General features: G+C 40.8%; 1 protein-coding gene across 4 annotated transcripts in view; it reads left to right on the top strand.

The window, feature by feature from the left end:
* Window positions 1-27,387, top strand: part of GHR (growth hormone receptor) — a 293,752-nt gene that overhangs the window by 206,493 nt on the left and 59,872 nt on the right. For all 4 annotated transcript variants that reach the window (XM_052659050.1, XM_052659051.1, XM_052659048.1 and 1 more), the window contains one exon: window positions 3,577-3,642. In XM_052659050.1, the coding sequence (XP_052515010.1) occupies window positions 3,577-3,642 (66 nt within the window). The remainder of the gene's footprint in view (window positions 1-3,576; window positions 3,643-27,387) is intronic.

The raw sequence follows: 27,387 nt of genomic DNA, 5'->3' as shown, positions 1-27,387 counted from the left end.
GTGCTTGTTTTATGGCAGATGCCATATGAGGTACTCTCTGTTCTCCTGCCATGGTGTAAAATGGTTGCCATATGCTGTATCTTGATTTACCTACTTGTGTTTGCACTATTCATGGCTGATTCCAAATGCCACTGCTGCACAACAGGCAAAGTACAGTCCTCAGCAGAACGTTAATTCTCCCATACTGACTTTCCCACTGTAAGTAGGGAAGTCACCAACTTACAAAACTGGAAATGACTGCAGTGAGTCCCAGGTAGATTCCCATTCTCAATGCCACTGATCTCACCTCTCCAGGGTCCCACTGCCTGTGTCCAGCCTGCACAGGAGGACATAAATAAATAGAGCAGATCCTGGTGCACTTAGGACTAAATCATGTCTTCATATGTGCAAAGCCTTAAGCTCACAAAGTCTACTTGTGATTGTCACATTCTCTTACAACAAAGAATTGCACTGAGTTCTTTGTTCTAAGAGACGAGCCCTTACTTTCAGGGTGCATGCGTGCGTGCATGTTAAGTCGCTTCAGTTATGTCCGACTCTGTGCAACCCTGTGGACTGTAGCCTGCTGGGCTCCTCTGTCCATGGGCTTTCCCAGGTAAGAATACTGGAGTGGGTTGCCATGCTCTCCTCTACTTTCAGGGTAATGGTAGCAATAATAACAGTGACAACAATAAAAATAATATCTAACTCTAAGCACTTACTATATTGCATATTTAATATATTTTATTGTATTGAATACACTGACTTAAACCTCACTGTGTAGATACCGCAACTGGCCCCATTTTACAGACAGAGAAACTGAGATCCAATTGTGTGCCATGGTTGGGAAGTTGAGCACAGCGTTGGACATAAGTAGGAAAGTATAGATTGCAGTTTGTTCTTAAGCAGGTTCACCATGAGAAGCTCTGCCTCAAGGCCCCGCAAAGGAGTAGTTCTCCAGTGTTTGCAGGATCACAATTAAGTTCTTTGGAAAGACCATCCTAACATGACCTCTCCCCACTCAACACATCCCCGGTCAGCTGTGCTCTACCCACTCCCAACAGATTGTGACTTACACGCCCCAGCCATGTCTTAGCCCTCTCTTTATTCAGTGCTTCCCTTGGCACCAACTGCCTTATCCTTTCCTTCTCACTTGCTTAGTTATCCCAAACTCAGCACCATCCGAGGGGTCACCTTCCCCAGGAAGTGTCCTGACTTGTTAAAGGACACTGCATTGTTCCTCCAATGCAGACCACTCCTTCCTTAATATATCCCTGCCCCAAAACTGTGGGCTCACCGAGGCCAAGGGCTAATTCATTTTATAATGCCAGGATTTAAAAGCCCCCCATAGGATATACCAGAGCAGTGCTTCTCTCATTATTGCCACCCCTCACTTGTTTTCCTCTATTACTCAGCACTTCTAGACAGCGAGGACAGCTGGGACACTAAAATTGACCACTGAGGGTGATACCTCCGTTGACTAAGGTGTCACAGTTTTGTTCATGGTTCTCGACTTTGTAATCAGTGCCCTCTCGGTGCTGGCGTAAATCTGTGGTTCTTCCCCAAGGGTGCCATTTGTTGCTTTTATGCCTTGATTCACCATATTCTGTGGAGGCTGTTAGCTGAGTAAGACTTTCTGACTCATGAAAATGTTACCAAAGACACCATAAAGAGGAAGGCACCAGACCTCTGTCTGCAAGGAGAGCAAAAGATTCGAGGGTGGCCAGCGCTGCCCAGGCATTTCCGGGCCTGAGGTTTGGCTCTGTGGGCTCCCCTGGGGCCTCATAACTGACCCCCGCCCCCCCGCCCCCACTGTCTGTATCAGTCATCGTTCTGGAAATTCATCAACTTTCCTGCTGGTCTGAGCCTGGAAACTGGTGTCTTTTTACTCGGTGTCAAGCTGAAAATGGAGAAAAACTCACTGGATAATTTTGACCAAATAACACAGATGATTGTGTGTTGTCGTCCCTGATTGACTTAATTTTCCTCTTTTTTTGGACCCTTTTTTAACATTCTCAAGGCATACATAGTTGTCAGTGAAAGAGGTCATTCACAGTTAAAAGTTATATAAACTTGCCCAACCTTGACCAAAAATAATGCTCTAGTGCCCAGTTTAGGGCAAGGGGTAATAAAGTGTTCTCTGGTTTGTAGCAAGGAATTAAAGGTGGGGGCTGGGGTCTAGATAATGATAGTAACAAAGACTAAGAGTCTCAAGGCAGTGAGTAGACTTGAGGGCATTTTTATAAAATGCAATTTTCCTTTCTGGTCACGTTAAAATCCATGTGTAGTACATTATCTACTCTAGGGAAACGTGTATTCTATTTGCTTTCTGTCATAATTCTTTATTGCATTTGGGAGTAAATGAACTTCTGCAGATAAAGTTAATATTAAAATTTAGAGAGAGAATGAAAAGAAATCCTTTTGGAGCTGAAAGTCATAGAGAATTTACAATATTATTCGCCAAAGGCCCCCCAAACCTAACTTCACTTGGAAAAATACTCTCCCTGATATGCCCAGGCTGCAAAAACTTTTAAGGGTTAGAATTCTGCAGCGTTTGATGAGAGGATCTTAATTTCCTCTGTTAGGTTCTATATTCTGAGCTCCAGACCTGACAGCTGCTTCCTACTGGTTGGCCAGGTGGGAGGAGTTAGTGAAAAAACACATTGAAAAGTGGATCAGGACAGATGGACAGGATTCACCCGTTCTGAAATTCAGGGAGATGGATGTGGGCCAGTTCACTGTCCCTGCATCTTCATTTTCTTCCTCTTGCTTTCTTCATATCAGAGAACGTTTTCTTAGCACTGTTACTGTGGGTTTCTCTTGAGCACCAGAAGCATTAGCAGTTTTGCTGCTCTGAGGCAGTGCTGTGTGTTTGTTGTGGCCCTGGGTCACACTGCCTCTCCAGCAACCCAGGGATCACCTGATGGGATGAGAAGAATCTTACAGATGCTGCCTTCTCCACCAAAACCAGACAGCAGTTACAGTATGTTTGCAGTTGAGGTGTTTGCAGTTCAACAGTTCAGTGATAGCTACGTTGATCATGTTCCATTTTGCCTGTTTTTAATGTAACCTAATACTAGTATCAGTACCATTAGAACTCCTTTATAATAGATGACTCATTGCCCATCTCGCATCCTAAAGTTCTATCTCTCCCTCTTGTCCAGTTTTTCACTTGCCCTCATTCCTTCCCTACTCCCGGGGTTGCTCACATGTTTGTTTCTAAGAATAAATGTGTTTGACTGAACTGTTTTTAATACTGCTTTTAAAAAGAATTTATGTTCCTCCTTGTTTTCACAAGCAAGACTTAAGTTTGGACCCAAATGATGTAGGAAGGCAATTTTTCATCCTTCCTGACTGTGTCCAGGCGTGAGACCAGAGGCGACTAAACAAAAGGTTTCCATTTGCTCTGAATATTTAGGAGTTCCTTTTAGAGGATAGGTGCAATTTTAGTTTTGAAAAGACAGAAGAAAGGAGAGAATTTTTGTGAGGTTGGGCCAGGTCACATGTTGACATTTGAAAATGGGAATATAACAAGGTCACATCGGACCATTTTTTACAGGGGTGACTAACGGGGTTTTTTTTCTCCTCTTTCTCTTTCAGCCACACCAGCTTTCTTTGTCAGAGCATCTCAGAGTCTGCAGATACTATATCCAGGCCTAGAGACAAGTAAGAATTTCAGTCCTTTTTCCAACTTTGGCAATACTGTCCAGATTTTACTACAGTTCAAGCTACCGCCCTTACTCTGTTTTATTTAGGATATGGTAACTGGATGAATTAATAACTGAAACTGCAGGGGCAAACTAAAAAAAAAATTTTTTTTCAGAATTTCTTTGTCAACTTCTCCACAAGGCTGCTTCTTTTCTGCTTTTCTTTGAACTGAGTGAAAGATTCTTTAAATTCTGTAATGCTTAACAATTTTCAGAAGTTTCACACACATGATACCATATAATCATATAATAACCCTTCCCCCCCCCACCCCAAGCCCCTTCCTTCTCCCTACTGGTAACCACTAGTTTGTTCTCCATATCAGTGAGTCTGCTTCTTTTTCTGTTTTTCATTAGTGTGTTAAGTTTTTTAGATTGCACATATCAGTGACATCATATGGTACTCATCTTTCTGTGTCTGACTTATTTTACTTAGCATAATGCCCCCCAGGGCCATCCATGCTGCTGCAGATGGCAAAATTTCATTTTTTATAGCTGAGTAGTATTCCATTGCATGTATATACCACATCTTCTTTATCCATTCATCTGTTGATGCAACTTACATTGCTTCCATATCTCAGCAACTGTAAATAGTGCTACTATGAGCATTGGGATAAATGTATCTTTTTGAATTAGTGTTTCTGTTTTGGGGAGATATAAGCTCAGGAGTGGAATTGCTAGGTCATTTTTAGTTTTTTTAGAAACCCCCATATTGTTTTCCATGGTGGCTACTCCAGTTTACATTCCCACCGACAGTGTATAAGGCTTCCCCTTTTTCCACATCTTTGCTAACATTTGTTATTTGTATTCTTTTTGATGATAGCCATTCTGCCAGGTGTGAGATATCTCATTGTGGTTTTGATTTGTATTTCCTTGATGATTACCAATGTTGAGCATCTTTTCATGTGCCTGTTGGCCATCTTCATGTCCTCTTTGGAGACGAAAAAAAAAAGGCTGCTTCTTTATTTCTCTCATATGGTTAGTCTTATAGGTTATTGTTGTTTAGTTGCTAAATGATGTCCAACTCTTTGGACTGTAGCCTGCCAGGCTCCTCCGTGCATGGGATTTCCCTGGCAAGAATACTGGAATGGGTAGCCATTTCCTTCTCCAGAGGATCTTCCCCACCCAGGGATTGAACCTGTGTCCCCTGCATTAGCAGGCGAATTCTTTACTGCTGAGCCACCTGGGAAGCCCAGCCTTAGAGGTTAAGTAAGACCAACTTAATGCAAAGAAAAGAAAGATGAAATAATTTATTATGAGCCAGCAAGTAGATTACTGAGTTTAGGAATCTTTCTTTTTACAAGTCCTGTATCATATTGTCATTATTACTTTGAGGTATTTCTTTACCTAATGATCACATTAACAGACAGTTAAATTTTCCCTTTAACCAAATCACCTTGGACTCTGAAATTCTGCCTTCATTCAAGCTGTCTCTTCTCCTTAACATGACTTGCACATTCCCCTCTTGTCCTGTGACAATCTTTTCTTTATCTTAAAGACTGAACTCAAACATCTGCTCTCTTGGGAACACCTCTAGAAATCCTTTAGCCCCAGAAACCTGTTCTGCCTCTATGCTTCCATGGAACTTTGCTCACTGCTCTGTGATAACATTTATACCTCACAACATCGTCATGTATATGTCCGTACCATGCACAGAACTCAAAAAGTTGTGTGGGCTTCAAGAATTAATTATGTTGCAGTCAATTAAGGCAAAGCTCATGTTTTCTGCTGCTTCTAAATCCCTCACATGCCTAAAAAAAATCCTAATTACCTAGTAGGTGGTGGTGGTTTTGTTTAGTCACTAAGTCATGTCCGACTCTTTTGCGACCCTGTGGACGGGGACCCACCAGACTCCTCTGTCCATGGGATTTCCCAGGCAAGAATACTGGAGTGGGTTGCCATTTCCTTCTCCAGGGGATTCTCTCAACCGTGGGATCGAACTCCCGTCTCTGCATTGGCAGGCAGATTCTTTACCACTGAACCACCTGGGAAACCCCACATAGTAGGTACCTTTAATTAAATTCTATGGATGGATTTTCTCTTCCTCAATTGAAGTATATGCTCAAGTCCACATTACACAATAAAGAAAGGGAAGACAGTGTACCTGACTGTTTAAGCCATTGCTGTTTCATGGATCATTCCAGCATCATGAAACCATAATTGGGATTTTATGACTAAATTGCAGGCTACATTTCTAATATGCAATGTAAACATCATTTTTCTTGGAGGTCACTCAAAGGGAGGGTTGGTGCTGTTTTTAACAAACGTCATCAATGTGTCAGTTGTGCCAGACCACAGGCTCATTGCAACCCTCCTATTTTAGAAGCATCTGACATGTTAATCTGCTCCCTAAGTAATGTGAGGGGCTGTAAAAGGGCTCGCTGTTAGTTATGTTTGCATTATCCCAGCCAGTATGTTCCAGAGCCTTCAGTAAGAAGATAATGTGACTTATTGCTACTTTCTGTAAGGAAATGAGAGGGAATGAGTTACGAATGTTTTACTAATTGGCGCATGCTCTATCCCACACTGAAACCCTCTCCCACACACAAATATAATACCCCCAAAGTGGTGGTAGAATTTCCCCAAGCCATTTTCTTTGCCATGTCATGGGGTCTGAGGAGCTCAAGCTTTGGGCTTTGTTGAAAGACAGCCTCTGAGTATGGCGGATATGTTGAAGAAATTGCTGCCACTTATTTTGCATATGTTGATTTTTTTTGTCCTTGTGATAAGCAAGAAGAATAGCTACTTACCTTCATCCGTGAAAGTGTTAATCAATCAGTCATGCCCAACTCTGATCACAGAGCTCAGCTCAGTACTCTGTGGAACCTAGATGGATAGGATGCCTGGTGGAGGAGGGGGGACTGGGTAGGAGGGAAGTCCAACAGGGAGGGGGGATATATGTATGCATATAGCCGAGTCACTTCACTGTACAGCAGAAACTAACACAACATTGTAAATCAGTATTACTCCAGTTAAGGAAAAAAAAAAAAACTATTGTTCATGATCCGTCAGTTTACAGTTGTAATGTATACATTTTCTACGTCCACTTTTCTGAATTCTTAGATTCAAAGCAAAACCCCATGCAAGAAAAATAAATAAACCTTCTCAGAGAGAATCCTAGACAGAACTATCCAAACATAAATAAATGCCACCACCCTTCTGCAGGCCACCTCGACTTTATACTAAGGGGTCACAACAACCCCTTAGTAACTGTCTCCCTCCTTCCACCCTCTTCCCACCTCTCCTTCCTTTGCCAATAAAGATGTTCAGAATCCAACATATCCCTCTGCTCTAAATCGCCCTGTCTCTAGTACCCTCCCCACTACCTAAAATTTAAACTGCAAACCTATTCCAAGACACTCAAATCCACCGTCTGTCACCTGACCTCATTAAGTCTAGACGAGTCACTCCTCCCCAGGGTGCTTTCCCTCCTCTGGGATGTTGTTCATGCCATCCCATCTTCCCAAACTGTCCTCCTCCTGCCTTATCCCACATTCTGGAAATATAAATCCTGCCCATACTTTAAGGTTCAGCCAAAACACTTTAACCCTTGGCCTGGAGCAATCCCTCCTTCCTCCATGTGTGTCTTTGAAGGAGGTCATGTGATTCCTTACCACTCTGAAGTAATATGTTAAACACTGCTTTGGAGTATAGTTGTTTGCATATTTCTCTTATCTCCCTATCCGGATCATGAACAGCCATGTCTTATTCAGGGTTGTATAGTTTGCAGTACCCCAAATGGTACCTTGAACACAGCAAGTAATAAATGATATTGCAAATAAAATAACTAAATGGAAGTATCCTTTATAGCTCCCTGACTATCTACCCTTTTGCACACTTAACAATTCCCACCAATCCCCCTACCCCCATCTTGTTATCATGGAACCTCTTGTCTTACAGGGGGGTGGGGGGCATTCATAGAGGATCAGATCTCGCCGCCTATATTAACTGCACATTGACCACCTTCAGGGCTCTATTGCTGAAAGAATCATAGAAATCAAATGGTGTATACTCAGAGGACAGCTTCCTGACAGGCAAGAGATACAGTACAGCAACAGTAGATGGGAAAGGGCACTGACCAGGATCTGCAGAACCCAAGTGTGGGCCTTTTTGTCCTCTCACTTCCCAGTCACAACAGTCACCCTTTGTGTCCAGGTTTGGAACCACTACTCATGTTCCTGCCAAACACCTCAGTATCAGGAAGCCCAAAGTCTGCTCTTGACGGAGTTTCCTAGAGTGAGCTGGTCATGTAGGTACACCCTAGCTATGTAGACAGCCTTAACTGTCAGGCCCCCAGTTCCAGTGAACTTAGGTGCAAATCATAAATCTAATTCTATTGCTAAGCAGCATGAACAAGCTGACATATCTTGCCCTGAAATAATTTGGGGACCCATGACTAAAGCGTATCATCCATCTTTAGTTAACATGATCCATACATGGCATTGCCAAGCAACACTCTGGGGGAAAAGCATGTGGTCAAACCAGACCAGCTAAGATTAACCCACGCAATGCACCACCTAAAGAATCGTCCATTGCACTCATCTATTTCTTTTCTTGCTCATCAACAGTGTCTGGCCCATCTTCTAAGCCCTCAGGGCTTTGTTCTCTGTGTGGGTACAGGACCTAATCCATGTGAATGGGTGTTTATGCAGTCATGGGCCCATACGAACATACCTTCCACAGAGTACAGGCTTGAGAAATATTTTCTGGAAACAAAGAACTTTTTTTTAAAGTCCCATGAGAAGTTTTCAGCCCTCACACATGGGTAGCAGTGTAATTCACCAATGCAGAGATATAAATATGAGCAAAAACACACATACAGGCTAAGAAGGGGTTTGAAGGAGTTTACAGTTGAAAGAGATAGACATCTTTGTATACTTGAAAGAAGTAATGGCACAAACTTACTACAAAGAAAGCTGCTTTTAGTTTTGGGGGAAAGTGATGAGGATGGTTAGAATCTTTCAGAGAAAGACAGCGTTCCTGAAGTAGGCAGACTCCGGAGTCAGGCTGCTGTGGTCTCATGCATTTTGTTTTTTTAATAATTTCATCTCTCTCTTCGTTGGTTTTTGCAACAGGATTTGATGGTTATATGGAACAAATACTTCAGACTTGTTAAGTATTAGAGAAATTATTAGCTGATTGCACATCTTTCTGAGGAAGATTTTGGATACATGTATAAGTGAATTATTTTGTTGTACACTAACACAACATTGTAAATCAGCTATACTCCAATATGAAATGAAAAACTTAATTAAAAAACTCATATATGAGATGATATACTGTAATAACCATCATCTTGCTCGTTGGGGTCCTTACTGTACGTTCATAGGTGGACTCCTGTCCTAGCCTCCTAATTTTTCTTCCCTACCTCCTATTTTTTTTCCTGTTCCCAGCCCCCTACCCTCTGCTTCCACATTCATTCTTCTTCCCTACCTCTGATCCAGTGACTCTTCTGCCCCGTCATCTTCAGTAGCTCCCCACTGTTTCCTCAACTATTAATAAACTCATCTCTCCATCCTTTAAGAAGGCCCACAATATGGATCCTGTGTGTATTTCCAGCATCATCTCCCTTGTATGCTGTTTACGCCCATGTTTATGTCAGCAGAACTCCTGCTCATTATAGCCTTTCATAATGACTCCTTTGCCAGAAATTCTCTCTTCTTCCCTCCCAGGTGGGAGCAAACCTTTATGGATTTTTGTCTTTAAGGCATATTTCAAATATTGCTTTATCCACAAAGCTTTTCCCAGTTCCCCCAAGAGAATGTGTGCGTCCATCTTGGAATCTTGGTAACCCTTTCTTTCCCTCTGAGAGAGGTAGTATGCAGCCCAGTACTTCAAGAACTCAACCTCTGCAACTTTGATGTAGTCCACTTCTACAGCTTACTTCCTGCAAGATCTTACTTAAGTTTTGTGACCTCTTTGTCCCTTGGTTCTGTTTAATTTTGCTTTTTCATCTCTAAAATGAACATGCTAATAGTATCTACCTCGTAAGGCTGTGATGAGGATTCTAAGTGTTGATATATTTAAAGTACTTAGAATAGTACCTGGCTCCATGGTCTTTACTCTCTTATGGCTCTTATTTATATTCCAACAAGAATTAGAATGAACTGTAGGAAGTTTCCCGTTCTCAATTCCATTTTGGACCTTAAATATCATTAATGTCATTTCTTTCAACCTAATGGAGACTCTTATATGCTTTCTGTTCCCTCTGATAGACTATACTACGCCAAAGAATAAGGGCTTTATCGTTTACATCCTTATTATCTTACAGCACCTGGTAAGGACCTGGCAAATGCCAAATCTTTAATGAGTAGTCAGTGGATTTTGCATGGACACAAAACAAAAATTCAAAAAACAGAAGCCAGGTGTTCCCCCAGTATCTTAATTATTCTTTGGCTCCCACACAGTAGCTTTATGTCCTCTGGCAGTCATTTATGAGAGGATAGAGATTAAAATATGCAGGAGGAGACATTTTTCCTCTCCATTACTATAAGTAATTACAGCCTTTCCCAAAAGCCTTCCATGGAACCTTATTGTCAGGTCATGGGACTAGTGTCATGGATCTAGTCTTAGGGGGGTGTCCCAGGATGTTCCTATGTCATCACTGTACTATCCTACAGGCACTTCCAGTGCCAAAGGAATAGAAGCCTCCCTCCTGCCTGTGACCCACCACTGCCCCCTAAAAGCCAAATGACCCTCTTGGCTTTAATCATTCTTTTTCATCAGATATTTTCAAACTTAAGGGCTTATTAGTTGACAATACAGCTGAAATAAGCAAAGCTAACAATCCATGTAAAAGAAACACAGGATAAAAGAAGTGTGTCCTTGCACAGATCGTGTCTTAGAATGTGCAGCCTTTACTTATTGAGCTTTAGACACACATTAGAGAGTAGCACAGGGCTGTGACATCAAAGCTGATGTTGAATTCTTGACAGCGTGCTGTTTACAGACAACTCAGTAGATGACACAGTAAGTTAACATAGATAATTAGGATCCCTTTTAAGAAAGTGGTGTTTATGTTGGCTACTTCTTGCACCCAAACTAGTGGTAGCCCTTTCTAACTCACAGACAGCACTGCTGCTGCTAAGTCGCTTCAGTCGTGTCTGACTCTGTGCGATCCCATAGACCGCAGCCCACCAGGCTCCCCCATCCCTGGGATTCTCCAGGCAAGAACACTGGAGTGGGTTGCCATTTCCTTCTGCAGTGCATGAAAGTGAAAAGTGAAAGTCAAGTCGCTCAGTCGTATCCGACTCTTAGCGACCCCATGGACTGCAGCCTACCAGGCTCCTCCACCCATGGGATTTTCCAGGCAAGAGTACTGGAGTGGGGTGCCATTGCCTTCTCCTAGACAGCACTAAGGTTCTGATAATGCCAAGCATCCTGCAGAGACTATTTAGCCTCTATGCTTGCTTCTCTGAGGTCAGAGGAAGGCCAGTGGAATTATACACTTTATCCGAGAAGAAACGGAGAAAGAGACCAAACAGCTCTCCTGTTGTTGTTCAGCTACTCAGTTGTAGCCAACTCTTTGCGACCGCATGAACTGCAGCATACCAGGCTTCCCTGTCCTTCATCAACTCCTGGAGCTCACTCAAACACATGTCCATTGAGTCCGTGATGCCATCCAACCATCTCATCCTCTGTTGTCCCCTTCTCCTCCTGCCTTCAATAATTTCCCAGCATCAGGGTCTTATCCAGTGAGTCAGCTCTTCACATCAGGTGACCAAAGTATTGGAGTTTCAGCTTCAGCATTAGTCCTTCAAATGAATATTCAGGACTGATTTCCTTTAGGATTGACTGGTTTGATCTCCTTGCAGTCCAAGGGAATCTCAAGAGTCTTCTCCAACACCACAGTTCAAAAGTGTCAATTCTTTGGCACCCAGCTTTCTTTATGGTCCAACTCTCACATCAGTACATGACTACTGGAAAAACCATAGCTTTGACTCTACAGACCTGTGTTGGCAAAGTAATATCTCTGCTTTTTAATACACTGTCTAGATTTGTCATAGCTTTTCTTCCAAGGAGCAAGAGCCTTTTAATTTCATGACTGCAGTCAGCATCTGCAGTGATTTTGGAGCCACCCAAAATAAAGTCTGTCACTGCTTCCACTGTTTCCCCATTTATTTGTCATGAAGTGATGGGACTAGATGCCATGATCTTCATTTTTTGAATGTTGAGTTTTAAGCCATCTTTTTCACCCTCCTCTTTCACCTTCATCAAAAGGCTCTTTAGTTCCTCTTTGCTTTCTGCCATAAGGGTGGTGTCATATGCGTATCTGAGGTTTTGATATTTCTCCAGGCAGTCTTGATTCCAGCTTGTGCTTCAGCCCAGCATTTCACATGATGTACTCTGCATGTAAGTTAAATAAGCAGGGTGACAGTATACAGCCTTGACGTACTCCTTTCCCAATTTGGAACCAGTCTGTTGTTCCATGTCCAGTTCCAACTGTTGCTTCTTGACCTGCAAACAGGTTTCATAGGAGGCAGGTCAAGTGGTCTGGTATTCCCATCTCTTGAAGAATTTCCCACAGTTTGTTGTGATCCACAAAGTCAAAGGTGTTAGCATAGTCAATGAAGCAGAAGAAGATGTTTTGCTGGAATTCTCTTGCTTTTTCTATGATCCAGCAGATGTTGGCAGTTTGATCTCTGGTTCCTCTGCCTTTTCTAAATCCAGCTTGAACATCTGGAAGTTCTCAGTTCACGTATTGATGAAGCCTAGCTTGGATAATTTTGAGCATTACTTTGCTGGCATATGAAATGAGTTCAATTGTGTGGTAAAATGAGCATTCTTTGGCATTGCCCTTCTTTTGGATTGAAATGAAAACTGACCTTTTCCAGTCCTGTGGCCACTGCTAAGTTTTTCAAATTTGCTGGCATATTGAGTGCAGCACTTCCACAGCATCATCTTTTAGGATTTGAAATAGCTCAGCTGGAATTCCATCACCTCCACTAGCATTGTTTGTAATGATTCTTCCTAAGGCCCGCTTGAGTTCACACTCCAAGATGTCTTGCGCTAGGTGAGTGATCACACCATCGTGGTTATCTGGGTCATGAAGATCTTTTTTGTATAGTTGTTCTGTATATTCTTGCCACCTCTTAATATCTTCAGCTTCTGTTAGTTCCATACCATTTCTGTCCTTTTTTGTGCCCATCTTTGCATGAAAAGTCATGTCCAACTCTTGTGACTCCATGGACTATAACCCTCCAGGCTCCTCTGTCCATAGGATTTCCCAGACAAGAATACTGGAATGTGTTACCATTTCCTTCTCCAGGGGATCATCTCAACCCAGGGATCGAACCCAGGTCTTCTGCACTGCAGGCAGATTCTTTACCAGCTGACCTACCCCAAAAGCCCACAGTTCTCCTAAGTCTCTTTAACCGACCAACGAGAGATTAAAGAAAGTACCAGCAGTGTGATGCTTTATATCTGCACCTAGATGAACAAAATAAAGTGTAGATAATGCATGTTATTGATCTGTGAAATAACAGTGTTCAGTTATCTTCAAGTAGAGACTTGATAGTGACTTTTTCCAGCCTGAAATATGCAGATAATGCCTGCTATTAGTTCCCAGTGATGGTGCTTCATTATACACTGTCTGCCTTCACATGTGATTGTTGGGGAGTTAACGATTCTTTGTAAGATAAATAGTAGGTCTTAACTTCTTTATCCTCCTCAACTCTCAGCAATTTGCTGGGCCATAATCAGCAGTGAGTAGATGCTTCCCATTCAGTTTACGAGAGACCTGTTCTCTGTGCACCCGCTCAGGCCAGCGTTAACTGAATATCTGGAGTGGGGAGCAAGCCCACAGCTCAAGACCAGCCTCCTCAAGCACCTGCAGGTCCTTTCTGATTGTCAGCGTATGTCAAGGTTGTCTGTTTATGATGGATCCTAAAACAGTAAGAAAAGAATTGGAAGTCTGTGGGTATAAGCTTCAGAAAACCTCGATCATGGAAGTGAGTAATATTTTTTTTAAGCCTGAGAAGGGCGATTAAACGTCCGTCTAAAAATTCCAGGGGCCTGTGTGGACTCTCTATACCCATTCCTAGAGTGGTGTCTCTTCCAGAGCATAATGCACACTTCTCAGGGGTGAAATCCAAGACAACCATTCTTTCACCCTGGATAACACCAGTGGGTGGCAAACTCTTTCGTGATCTGAAAGTTAAAGCATCCCAAAGTTGATTGTGACCTTGGAGTTCTAGCCTGCAGCCCTGCTGAATTGCTAAATTCTACAGCTTCAAAACCCACTCTGGGATCACTGCTCTCAAGAAAGCTCTTGCTTCTGCACGCAGAAGCCTCTCTAGGGTGAGGACCCCAGACTCTGTCATTCCTAAAAGGCCTTTGTCCACACCAGCTCCTACATGCAGTGCACAGTTTTTCAGATAATGTGTACTTTTGCACTGAGAAAAAAAATCTTGAATTCATCATAGGTGTGCCCTGATTTTAATATAGATTCATCTGTGCAATAAGAAAGCAGACTGAACATCACATTTATAAAAAAGACTTATGAAATTCAAAAACAGGTACATTGAATAGAAATTCAGATAATAGCGTGCCTTATGGCAAGCACATGTAATATGAGATAATATATATTTAAACGAAAAATAACTTAAGAGACAACTGATTGCACCGTATGTAAAATAGATAGCCAGTGGGAATTTGCTATATGATGCAGGGATTTCAAATCCAGTGCTCTGTGACAACCTAGTGGGATAGAATGGGGTGGCAGGTGGGAGGGAAGTTCAAGTGGGAGGGGATATATGTATCCTATGACTGATTCATTTGATGTATGACAGAAACTAACACAATATTATACAGCAATTATCCTTCAATTAAAAATTTAAAAAATAGTCTATACAACTTTCAAAGGGATTTTAAATGTATATAATTTCTAGGAAATTGATTTGCAAGTAATTCACAATATATAATACAAAAAAAGCTAATTCTTTTTTTAAGACCATCAAATATTTAAACCAGGGGTTGACAGGCTGCAGTCATCAGACCAGATGCTTGTTTTGTAAAGTTTTATTGCAGTACAACCAGACCTATTTGCTTCAGATCATCTATGGCTGCTTTGGGAATACCATGGCAGAGCTGAGCAACTAAAACATAGACAAGTCTGCAAGCCTAAAATATTTACTATCTGGCCCCTGAATAAAAAGTATGCCAACCCCTTTTATAAACAGAAAAAAGATTGTTTCTGTAATAAGGTATTTTTAGTCATCATGTTTGAATTTGTTGTTGTTTTTTAGTCTCCTATAGAAAATTGTCTTCAGTTGGTAACATTAACGAGAATCCAGGATGCATTTTATGAATTTCCTTCACAGTCACCTCCTCTGAAAAACATTCTATTGTAAAGTAAGATTAACAGTATCTACCAAGCAGTGTGGACTTGTACATTTCTATCATTACTGGTATTCTACAAAATGAAAGCTGAGCATCTGTGAATGCTTGGTGTGATGGATTGAATAGGCAGTAGTTTGCAACTGAACTGTCTGAGATGTGTCATCATTATCACATAACATTTTATCTTATGAAGAGTTAGTTAGTCAACAACACACAGGTTCAGTTTGAGGGCAGGCTTGACTTTGTGGGTTTATGGATCATCCATAAGCTGACTGCTGCCACTGAGCACTGAATCCACACTGAAGAATAAAGACAGGAGACTGTCCTGTTAGGAAACTGTGCATCATGAAAGACTCATAAGTCAGAAACCCCACCTCATCGTAGTAGATGTTACTGTTCAGATGAATGGCCTTTGTGTGTCCTCAACATGTTCTTAGGTAACATTCGTGTCTTTACTGCTACAGATTATCTTTTCGTTTTTGGGTGTTATGGAAAAGCAGCCTTTAACTCTTCTTTTTTCCTCACTTAATATTCCATAATCAATAGTTGTAGCACTCCAAATTTGGGTTCATAGGAGAGCAAACATTTCCAGGAGCAGCTCTGTGCTCCTGCCAAGCAGATCCCAGAGAAATGGCAAATGTATGCAATAAGAAATGATACATATTTAAACCAAAAATAACTGAACTAAAACTTTTCTTCTGAATTCCAAGAGCTTTTGAGGTTGTACAGCTTTTGGTTGAACTCAGGTGGCCTGTATCCACATGGTAACTTCCCTTCAATTGCAAACTCTTAGAGGGAAAGAATTTGGTCTTCCCTCATCTTCATATGCCCTACTCTCTTCTGCCACAACATAAACAGGGCCTGATACAAAATGACTATTGGTTAAATGAATATTATACTGAGTTCCAGGAGAGACTTGAGAGCAAATGCAGAAGGAAGGTAGAGGGGGAAGTGTTAGTTTAGATCTCATGGCGTTTGAGCTTAGCATCCTCTCCACAACACTGACACTGATGAGAATCGTTTCCCAAATCTGAGAGCAGCAAATGCATTTTCTCTTCTGCCGTTTTCCTTTCTCCTAGGGAAAAGCAGACAAGAATGTACTACAAAAGTATTAGAGGTGTTTGTTCTTCTAAACCAGTAGTGGTTGTAGAAATTCTCTTATTGGTTGCAATTGGTGTCCCAAGCTGTGTGATGAGGACTTCGGAGTTCGGGGAGCTGGGGAACATGAGTTATGTGTGGATGCACCTGGCATACTGCTGACATGCTGTGGACTCTGATTTATCTGTCAATGGTGATATTGACATCTCTCTCAGGATCATTTTGAGGAGCAGATAGGTACATAGGAAAATTCCTGGCACAAAGTAGACGTAGAATAAAAATTAGATATTTTATTCTTTTTACTCTTGCTGCTGCTGCTAGTATGGCTATTGCCCTTAAGCATCCCATCTACCTCCTCACCTCAGTCACCAGAGCTTTCCTTCTATTTATATTTTCCAGGAGGACAAGAAGGATGCTCAATCAAGTAGAATGTATCTCATATTGAGTAGTATATTTCTAGTTAATTTTTATTGGAGTAGAGTGGATTTACAGTGTTGTGTCAATTTCTGCTGTACAGCAAAGTGAATCAGTTATATGTATACATGTATCCACTCTTATTTGGATTCTGTAGCTCAGTTGGTAAAGAATCTGCCTGCAATGCAGGAGACCTAGGTTTGATCCCTGGGTCAGGAAGATCCCCTGGGGAAGGAAATGGCAACCCACTCTAGTACTCTTGCCTGGAAAATCCCATGGACAGAGGAGCCTGGCAGGCTACAGTCCATAGGAGCTCAAGAGTCAGACACGACTGTGCGACTAACTTTCTTTCTTTTCTTTGGATTCTATTCCCATATAGGTCGTTACAGAGTACTGAATAGAGTTCCCTGTACTCTAGGGGACTCTAGTTATTCTTTATTTATTCCTTCCACCCCCACTTTCCCCTTAGTAATCTTAAGTTTGTTTTCTACATCTGTAAGTCTATTTCTGTTTTTTGTAAATATCTTCATTTATACCTTTTTTTTTAGATTCTACATATAAGTAGTATCATATGATATTTGCCTTTCTCTGTCTGACTTACTTCACTCAGTATGATAATCTCTACATCCATCCATATCACTGCAAATGGCCTTACTTTGTTCTTTTTATGGCTAATACTCCATTGTTTATATATACCACACCTTCTTTATCTATTCTTCCGTTGATTGACATTCATGTTGCTTCCACATTCTGACTATTATAAATAGTGCTGCTATGAACACTGAAAGTGAAAAAAGAAAGGGGCTTCCCTGGTGGCTGAGATGGCAAAGAATCTGCCTGCAGTGCAGGAGACCAGGGTTCAGTCCATGGGTCAGGAAGATCCCCTGAAGAAGGGAATGGCTACCCACTCCAGTATTCTTGCCTGGAGAATCCCATGGACAGAGAAGCCTGGTGGGCTACAGTCCATGGGGTCACAAAGAGTTGAACATGACTAGGTATATGAATCTTTTCAAATTATGCTTTTTCTCCAAATATATGCCCAGGAGTGGGATTGCTGCGTCATATGGTAGCTCTATTTCGAGTAGTATATTTTTTAAGGTAATAAAATTCTCACAGACTCCAGAGAATGCCCGTTTGAGAAAAATTTATTTAAAAAATAAATTTTAATATTAGAAATATGCCTTTTCATTGTCACTTATCTCTACAAAAAAAGAACACAACTTCATATCCCAGAAGACTCATGTTCTTCTGTAAGCACTTCAACCTGGATTATAAGTCAGTTCAGTTCAGTCACTTAGTCATGTCCAGCTGTTTGTGACTGCATGGACTAAAGCATGCCAGGCTGTCCATCACTAACTCTTGGAGCTTGCTCAAACTCATGTCCATCAAGTCGGTGGTGCCATCCAACCATCTCATCCTCTGTCGTCCCCTTCTCTTCCTGCCTTCAGTCTTTCCCAGCATCAGGGTCTTTTTCCCAGGAGTCAGTTCTTCCCATCAGGTGGCCAAAGCATTGGAGTTTCCGTTTTAGCATCCATCCTTTCAATGAATATTCAGGACTGATCTCATTTAGGATTGGCTGGTTGGATCTCCTTGGAGTCCAAGGGACTCTAAAGAGCTCTCCAGCACCACAGTTCAAAAGCATCAATTCTTCGGTGCTCAGCTTTCTTTATAGTCCAACTTTCACATCCATACATGACTACTGGAAAAACCATAGCTTTGACTAAACGGACTATAGGTCAGGCTGGCCCTTTAGAGCTGGGGGAGCATGGGGCATTTGCTGAGAGGAAGGGACTGAGGGGCTTGCCAGACTTCAGAGGATGAGACGTGGGCACCAGGTGAGAAAAATGGACACCCCAACAAGGAGGTGGTGGGCAAGAGGAGGAAAGAGCAGCCTGGAAGCTGACTTCCTTGCTTCACTGTCTTGCCTCAGGACTGCCCTGAGGCAGGATTAGATCAAATGTTGACCACATTCCTTGGCACCTTGTAGAAAGTTGTTTCCTTTTCTTCCTTTTTCCCCTGAAAAAGACTGTCCTTAGTTCTAGAAGTGAGAAAGCTGTCCAGACAGTGAAAAGATATGTGATTTCAACAAACTTTTTCTACTTTTCCAAAGGGCAACTTTACCCCCGACTGAACTACACTCAGGCCTAAGCTTCTTTCTTTGAGCTTTTAGAACATTTACTGCCTGGGTGAGTCATTTGGTAATAATCAAGTACTGTTTTATTGCTAGAATTCTTTTATGTGTATACATTTATAAGTCCCTGGAGTCCCTAACTTAAAATTTGGTTTTGCTTCAGAAGTTCAGCTATAAGGAGGCTCCCCAAATTGAGTTTAACAGCAGCAACAAATAATATATTAACTAATGGTTAAATGCCCAGTCTAGGCTCTGACATCCTGTTTGAACTGGGTAGCAGGTGAACTGTGGCTGGCTCCAAGAGCTGGATCAGGACCTCTGTGGTTTATAAGGAGAAGGAATATCTCCTTCACTGTCTTATCCCCCATCATCACACTTCACCCTTCCTGGATGAAGAAACAACTGGGGCAAAAATTTTGGAAATTTTTATTTGGTAGCTTCTCCCAAATTTAGTTTTTGACTGGATAATCTTGGTTAAACCATGAGCAAATAACCTCCTAGGGTCTAGTCAGCCTATGTATGAGAAGCTGTCAAACCAGAAAACCAGAAGAGCATACATCAGCTCTTTCCTGACTGGCAAAGTTCTTCTTGTGGAGGTATTTTTAAGAGCAGATGCCTTATTTATTAATCATTAGCTCTTGACAGGACTGGAGAGAGATTTACAGTGGATGATTTCTCCTTTGGAGAAATCAAAGACTGAGAGGGCAGACCAGATCCAGAGAGCCAGGGAAGCTAAGCACTAAAAGGAGAACAAGTGGGGAAAGAAGATGTTTTCAGATGAATAAAAGCTGGAGATGAAAGAAGCAGCCTTCTTGGGCAGCTGAGAAAAAGAAGGCAACTGAGTCTAGAAGGATTATAAGTGAACTAGAAGGGTTTGAAGTCATAGGAGACCAGGGTTTCTCAAGTTACCAAAAGAAAAAAAGCTCCGCCTTGTTCAGGCTGCAGAATGAGACGAATCTCTTCAAGTGAGATCCGTGTGGTTAATTGGATGATCAAGTGCTGATCTTCGTCTCCTCCCTTTGAACCTACTGAAGAGTAGTCCTCTTTCTACTCATGCAGCCTTGACCGTCGTCACTGCCTATAAAAACTACTTCCAGTGTACTACCTAAGGGATGACCTGATAGCATTTTCTTTGGGACTGCGCTCTCTGAAAAACAGACTTGGGGGTAAAGAGCAGAAAGTTTTATTGGTCTGCTGGAGTCACAGCAAGAGCCTAAATTCCATTGCTGTGCTTCAGTTGCTAAGTCATTTACAACTCATTGTAACCCCATGAACTGAAGCATGCCAGGCTTCCCTGTCCTTCACTATCTCCCAGAGCTTGCTCAAACTCATGTCCATTGAGTCTATGATGCCATCCAACCATCTCATCCCCTGTTGCCCTCAATCTTTCCCAGCATCAAGGTCTTTTCCAATGAGTCAGCTCATCACATCAGGTGACTAAATCCAACAGGATGTCAATATAAGCAGGTCAACCCCCAGGGTCCTGAAGTGGTGATTCTTGATGTATATGTCCATCAGAATCAGCTGTGGACATTTTCAGTAAGTACGAATGCCATCTACCACAGATCTCCTGAGTCAATCTCCATTGATTCAGGCATATTGTATTTATTTCCTGGAATGGCTGTGTAACAAATTACCTAATCCTAGTAGCTTAAAACAACAAAGTTTAATCTGTCATGTTTATGGAAGCCAGAAGTCAAAATCAAGGTGACATCAATGTTGATTCCTTCTGGACTCTCTGAGAATGTATTCCTTCTTCTCTCCTAGCTTCTTCTCCTAGCGATTATTGGTGTTTCTTGGTTTGTAGATTTATTACTTCAGTCCCTATCTCCATCTTCACACAGTCTTCCCCCTGTGTCTCTATGTCTGGTCTTCTTTTCTTTGTCTTATAAGGACACCCACCGTTCCATCTAGAGCCCTAACCCAAGATAACCTCATCTTGAAATCCTTACCTTAATTACATCTGCAAAGACATATTTTGCAACTAAGGGCACATTCAGAGGTATACCAGAGATACTTATATTGTGTTAGTTTCTGGTGTACAGCAAAGTGATTCAGAGATAGATACATTCTTTTTCAGATTCTCTTTTATTATAGGTTATTACAAGATAGTAAACATAGTTTCATGTGCTATACAGTAAGACCTTGTTGCTTATCTATTTTATATGAAGTAGCATAAAGTTTTTTTTTTAATTTCCTCCACTAATATTCCTCACACACCCTTGCAAAGAACTCTGGCCTTAACTGTTTAGCCTACCATGTTTCCAGTGCTTGGGAAATGCTGGAACATGCAAAGTTAAACAGGCTTCTTCATTACAAAACCATTCAGAGTCTCTAATCTGTCTGTTTGGGCACACTGTGAATATCCAAAAGAAATAAAAGAACCACAGCACTTCCTGAAAATAGTTGGCCAGGGAACTTCTTTTCAAAGCATTACCTACTGCTACCCCAGTGGCCACTAGTGTTCAAAGGAGCACGGTTGCTAGTGACTGGCACCTCTGCAGCTGTGCTCAATGCTGTGGGCATGGTGTGGGTCTAGCGATCAAACATGTAGATCATGGATCAAATATATAGATTGTGGATGTCTGTACCTACCCTTCCCTAAGTATGTGTGAATCCCTCACTAAATACCCATAGAGCAATTACCCTCCCATTTTAAAAAATGCATATTTTTAAATTTTTTTAACTTAAAAAAAAACCCACAGGGGTTTGCCTTGAGAATTTGTATATATAGATGGATTTAAAGATGTCATCTAGTCTCAATGCTTGCTTCCAGCCATTTTTATAGAGGGAGCCTGCTGAAATAGTAGAGTGACAGAGAGGTAAAAGGGAGAATGGAAAGAGGAAAGTTAGCCAAGATTACAGTGAGCTTTTTTTCTGAAAACAGCTCAGAATAACTGAAAAAAGATGAAATGACTTCATCCTTTCCATTCCTATCATTACAGTCCCCTAAAAATTGCATCAAAACGTGAATCATCAGTAAGTTCATAAGGATACTTTTTTTAAAATGGTCACCTTTGAAAGTTACTAGGTATTTACTCATTGTTATAAAAACTGATACATTAGGAAAATAAGAAATTACCTTGAATTTTTACATGAATTGCATTTCAAGGTAAAGGAAAGTTGTTTTCTTTTGGTTGTTATTGTTCCTCATTTAGCATACTTAGCTAATAAACGCAGCTAAAGTGGCAGATTAGAGAAATCACCAGTTTAGAAGCCCTAATGACATAATGATTTCGAGAAGGAAATGGCAACCCAATCCAGTATTCTTGCCTGGGAAATCCCATGGACAGAAGAGCCTGGTGGGCTACAAGAGTTGGGTCACAAGAGTTGGATACAACTGAATAACTAAACCACCACCACCAATGACATATGACTTGGGCAAGATCATCAGTAAATGATAAAAAATGCTCTATCCTAGATTAATCAGGCTGACAACATTTCAAACATAGATAAGTCTTGTCATCATATAATATGTCCCTGATACAGGAGTTCACAGCTACCCATGATGGATTCTTTCCATTAGAGATAAAGTCAATAAGCCTCTGGGTCTTACTGCCAGTTTATAGAAAATAGCAGAACAAGAGGGATATCTTAAATGACTCATTAAGAATGCCTAAACCCTAAAGAAAATTATCTTCAACCAAAACAATGATGTAACAAAAAATGAGAAGTGTTATGGATTTGGACATACTTGAGACATTGCATGGGCCTAGTTTGCATCCTGATTCAAACAAATGGCCAAAAGACATTTTTTGAGATATTCTTGGAAATCTGAGCACAAACTGTGCATTAGATGATACTGAGGAGTCATTATTAATTTGCTAGGTATAATATTAGATTATTTTTTTAATTAGAGAGTCTCAGCTTTTAAAAATATGTATGTATATAGCTATAGGTGAAAGCAGATGATTAAAAACAAAGGCAAAGAAAGTACAAAACAGGATAGGTCAAATGCTGATAATTGTTTAAGCTGGGTGAGGACCATATTAAAACCATGCTTGCTATTTTTGTGTATTTGCAAATTCCATAATAAAAATAGAGTAATCCCTCATGAAGAGATACCCATCCCCACCCCCAAATAGAGATAATTCACAACCCCAGTGGAAGCCATGAGTTGGCTTTACTGGTGACCAGAAGTCTATGAAAAGGCATTTATATGGAAAAGGCATTTATATGAACATATTAGTTTAGAAAATTGCTATGGGGAAACCAGAAAATACTGAGTTCTAGCTAACTAGACATGAATTGTGTTGAAGTGTGTGGTCCTAAATGGTTCATATTGAAAGATGATACTCTGTTTTCAAGTGGCAAGGAAAATGACTTGTCTAGAATTTAAGACTGTGGCTCTAGGATGTATTTGAGCTCAATTTGGACTGAAATTTTCATTCCTGCTGTTAAGCTACAATGATGAATTTGCTTGTGCAACTTCTGCTAGAGGTTCGATTTTGATGCAAGCAATTTCCTAGAGCTGAAGTCAAATTACAGTGAACATTGCTGTGTCCCTAGAGAGATTCCAAGATGGCGTGGCCATGGAGTATTTACATTCTTTCCCCTTTGAATTAGCCTCTTGCCACTCCTAAAAGAAGAAAAAGAAAAATAACCAACAGGCTTCTGATTAAATCACAAACCAAAAAGTGAGGACAGAAAATAGAACCAGTTAGTTGCAATTTTCTAAATGCAGTCTCTTATTTCTGCCTTCAAGATATTTGTTCTTGAAGAGCCAACTTTAAGGCTTGACATTTACAAGCCTGCAGTACATATTTGACAAATGGCCACCCCTGCCCTTGTCCACGCTGCTCAACCTGCCTCCTCTCTACTTCTGCCCTGCTGTCCTATGTCAGGGGCTTAGAGGTTGAGAGCTCTGAAGATAGATAGTCACTCAAGCCCATATAAATAGGAGGAAATCTAAATGAAACCCCAAAATAATGGAATTTCATTTCAAAGGCTGTTCAGTCCCCTTCGTGTTGTTGCCTGATTTCTAAGCGGCTTAGGCTCAGCTGTTGGATGTATCAGAACCAAGGAAAGGAATCATTTATAACACAGGCATCTGCTTGTTGGCCTGAAAGCTAAGAAAATCAGTTCATAATTTAGCTGTTCTAAAAAGAAAAGGAAACCCCATGCATTTGACAAATAATTCCTAAAACAGAACCATGAGCCACATACCTACCCATATGCATCTGCCCATCAAGGGATCCTTTATGGTTTCCCACAATGCTGTTTTCTACTCCTGCCATACTTAAGGTTCCATGGGGCAAGAAGAGTCAAAGAAAGTCAAGATTTTATGAAACATTTTCAACCACAGGCTTTGGGCAAGCCAGTGAGAGGAGATGAAATACTGGAAATGAACTGGCCATCTCTACCTCATCAATGTTGGAGAGCAGATGGGTGTTCTCTCTTAGCTGATTACAAATGAACCCCAGAACATCTAACACCAGACTGTTCCAATCATCCCTCTCTTTGCCAGGTTGGGTCCATGCCCATATGTCAAGAAAATGGTGCTTCCAATCTATGGTGGACTGGCATTTTTTCATGCAAGCTAATATGGGTGAGCCTATGTCACAGTAAAAGTAAAAGCTTTCTGATACATGCACACTAGTGTTCATAGCAGCACTGTTTACAGTAGCCAATACATGGAAGCAACCTACGTGTCCATCAATAGATGAAAAAAGATGATATGGTGTATATACACACAATGGGATATTCCTCAGTTCTAAAAAAGAATGAAATATTTCTATTCACAACGTGTGAAACTAGAGATTATCACACTAAATGAAATTCAGACAAAGACAAATATTATATCACTTATATGTAGAATCTGAAAAAATAATACAAGTGAAATTATTTACAAAACAGAAACAGCCTCACAGACATATAAAACAAATCTGTGGTTACCAAAGGGGAAAGGGGAGTGGAGGGATAATTAGGAGTATGGGATTAACAAATACACCACTATGTATAAAATAAGCAATAGGGATTTACTGTATAGCATAAGGAACTATATTCTATATCTTATAATAGCTTACAATGTAAGATAACCTGAAAAAGAATATATGTGTGTATACATGAATATGTGTAACCAATCACTTTGCTATACTCCTGAAGCTAACACAATTTTGTAAATCAACTATGAAACTTTTTATTCACTCAAGTAAATAAGCAAAAGACAGATCTAAAACTCATTGGAATTGAGTTCCAAGAAAACAGTGATTTCTGCTTTGTCTCTTGCTGTGCACTTGGCATCTAGAACTAGCCTATAGTAGATATGAATGATATATCCATTCATTCATTCATCCATTAAGGAACGAATGGTTGCAGGTTCCACTAAGTTCCAGAAGTTCCCTGTGCTTAGATGAGTCATCATCCTATAGGCTCGGAGCCACAATGTCAGTCCTGCAAACTGACGTGATTGAGTGGGGTTGTCGGGCACCAGGTAGATCACCTGAGAGCCTCCCAAGAGCCCACAGTGGCCGCCGGCATGCTAGTTTGCATTCCCTTGCCCATCCTAGATTTTCAAATGAGGAGTCATTATGGCAACCAGACTGGAAATCATGTTTCCCATACTTTCTCATAGTGGGGTTTGGGAGCTTTATCGTTTTTGGTGTCTGAAGTTGTTGTTCAGAGAAGCATATTAAACCATGACTCTTTCCATTACCATGCATTTCTGTTACCAACAGAGGAGGTAAATGAATCACTTAAAATGAAACAATTCTATCCTCTTTAGTACACTATAAACATAGCCTTAGCTTTGACTGTAATTATAGTATGTGGGTGATGCTGCTGAGAAATGGTATAATTATATCATTATGGTTGAGAACTGTCTGAGTAGAAAACACTGAGCTTCACTGTGCAAAGTTTCAGATGGGATTATGGTCCTTTTTCAATATGAATAAGACTAATTAGCCAACTGCCACTGGGCACTTTTTTAGTATGATATTAATAGTGTAATAAAATCAAGAGCCAAAGTAAAAATAAAAGGAAAATCTAATTTTCATATGTTCCCAGGAGTTTTACATGCAAGTATTATGTGCAAGTATAATGAAGAGCAAAGAAGCTCACCAACTGGAAGGAAGCAGAGATAAAGTCACAGGAAGCTAGCTAAGAAAAACCAGCACTCCAGCTTGCTTTTCCCTCTTCGCTTCTGGCTAAAGGGTTTTATATTAGGCACATCAAGTACCCAAAGTGATATTTCCTTGAATATAGCTTTTGGAGTTTTTACTTCAAAATTTTGAGATAAGTTTTATTTCCCTATGGCTTTTCTTTCCCAAAAGAGTCAGACACAACCCGACAACTGAACAACAACAACATAGTGTATACATAGTATATATTTTATATATTATATTCTATATGTTATATATACTATACTGTGATACAATATATAATAGTAATATTATTGCTGTTATGAATGAAAAGAAATAAAAATGCTACTGCTACTGCTAAGTCACTTCAGTCGTGTCCGACTGCGTGTGACCCCATAGATGGCAGCCCACCAGGCTCCCCCATCCCTGGGATTCTCCAGGCAAGAACACTGGAGTGGGTTGCCATTTCCTTCACTTTCAATGCATGAAAGTGAAAAGTGAAAGTGAAGTCGCTCAGTCCTGTCCGATTCCTAGCGACCCCATGGACTGCAGCCCTCCAGGCTCCTCCATCCATGGGATTTTCCAGGCAAGAGTACTGGAGTGGGGTGCCGTTGCCTTCTAGTAGTAGAAAAATAGAAATACGTCCTGTACCTGAGTGGCAGCTCTATGATTTGGGTTGTTTCAGACTTTGCTTCAACAAACTTAGGACAACCTGGAATGCCTTTAGCGCTTAAGTCCTATCTCTTAAACCTGACTGATATTTCTTGTTCTTGGAATCAGTAATGATAATCTTTTCTGACAGGTTCAAAAAGCACAAGTGATTTTCCTAAAAATTCCCTCAAATAAGAGGGGTGCCTGAAAAGTGAACCCTGAAAGGAGCACTTTTTGAGAAGCTCACCTGAGCACTTAGGCTCTGAGTCAGTCAGTCATGGCTGGCATTCTGACCCTGCTACTTCCTAGCTGCGGGATTTTGGACAAATCTTTTAACCCCTGAGCCTTAAGCTGCTGATCTGTAAACAAGGATAAATGCTACCTGCCTCGTAAGCATGCATAAAAATTTCCACAAACGTGTTAGTTTCCTTCCTTTTTCTATCCAGCTCTGAAAATATGTGGTGTAGGAAGTCATTAACATTTCATTAACACAGGGGGAAAGTATATAAATACACCAAATGCAAGATCTGAGATCCTTGAGAATATTTTTTTAAAGGGGCACGAATTTGGAATGTTATCAATGAAATAAGGAATATTTGTAAAATAATGGTAAGAATTAATTTAAAAATAAACAAAATACTTTAATGAATTTGGGTAAAATAAACTGGAGATAAACATTCAGAAAAAGAGGAAATTATCAAAGCAGTGAGATACAGGGCATATGATATTTTCAAAGTAAAAGAAGCCATAAAAACCCACTAAAGAGAAGACAAAGCCAAACAGGCTGGTTTTCTTTGAAGGGCTTTTGAAAACAGACATCTGGAAAATTATGGTCTACTCCCTGGGCCTTATTTCCCACCCTGGAAAAGCAACCTTCTCTTGCACAAAAAGAACAGCCAGGAGATGAAATGATTTATCAGAACTGGTAAAAATAATTAAATCCAAAAAGCATGATCCTGGGCATGGAGTGGAGATGATTTTCACAGAGATTTGA

Source organism: Budorcas taxicolor, chromosome 20, assembly GCF_023091745.1.
Source record: "Budorcas taxicolor isolate Tak-1 chromosome 20, Takin1.1, whole genome shotgun sequence".
Lineage (NCBI taxonomy): Eukaryota > Metazoa > Chordata > Mammalia > Artiodactyla > Bovidae > Budorcas > Budorcas taxicolor.
The sequence above is the reverse complement of the archived record's forward strand: the minus strand, read 5'-3'. Positions and strand labels throughout refer to the sequence as shown.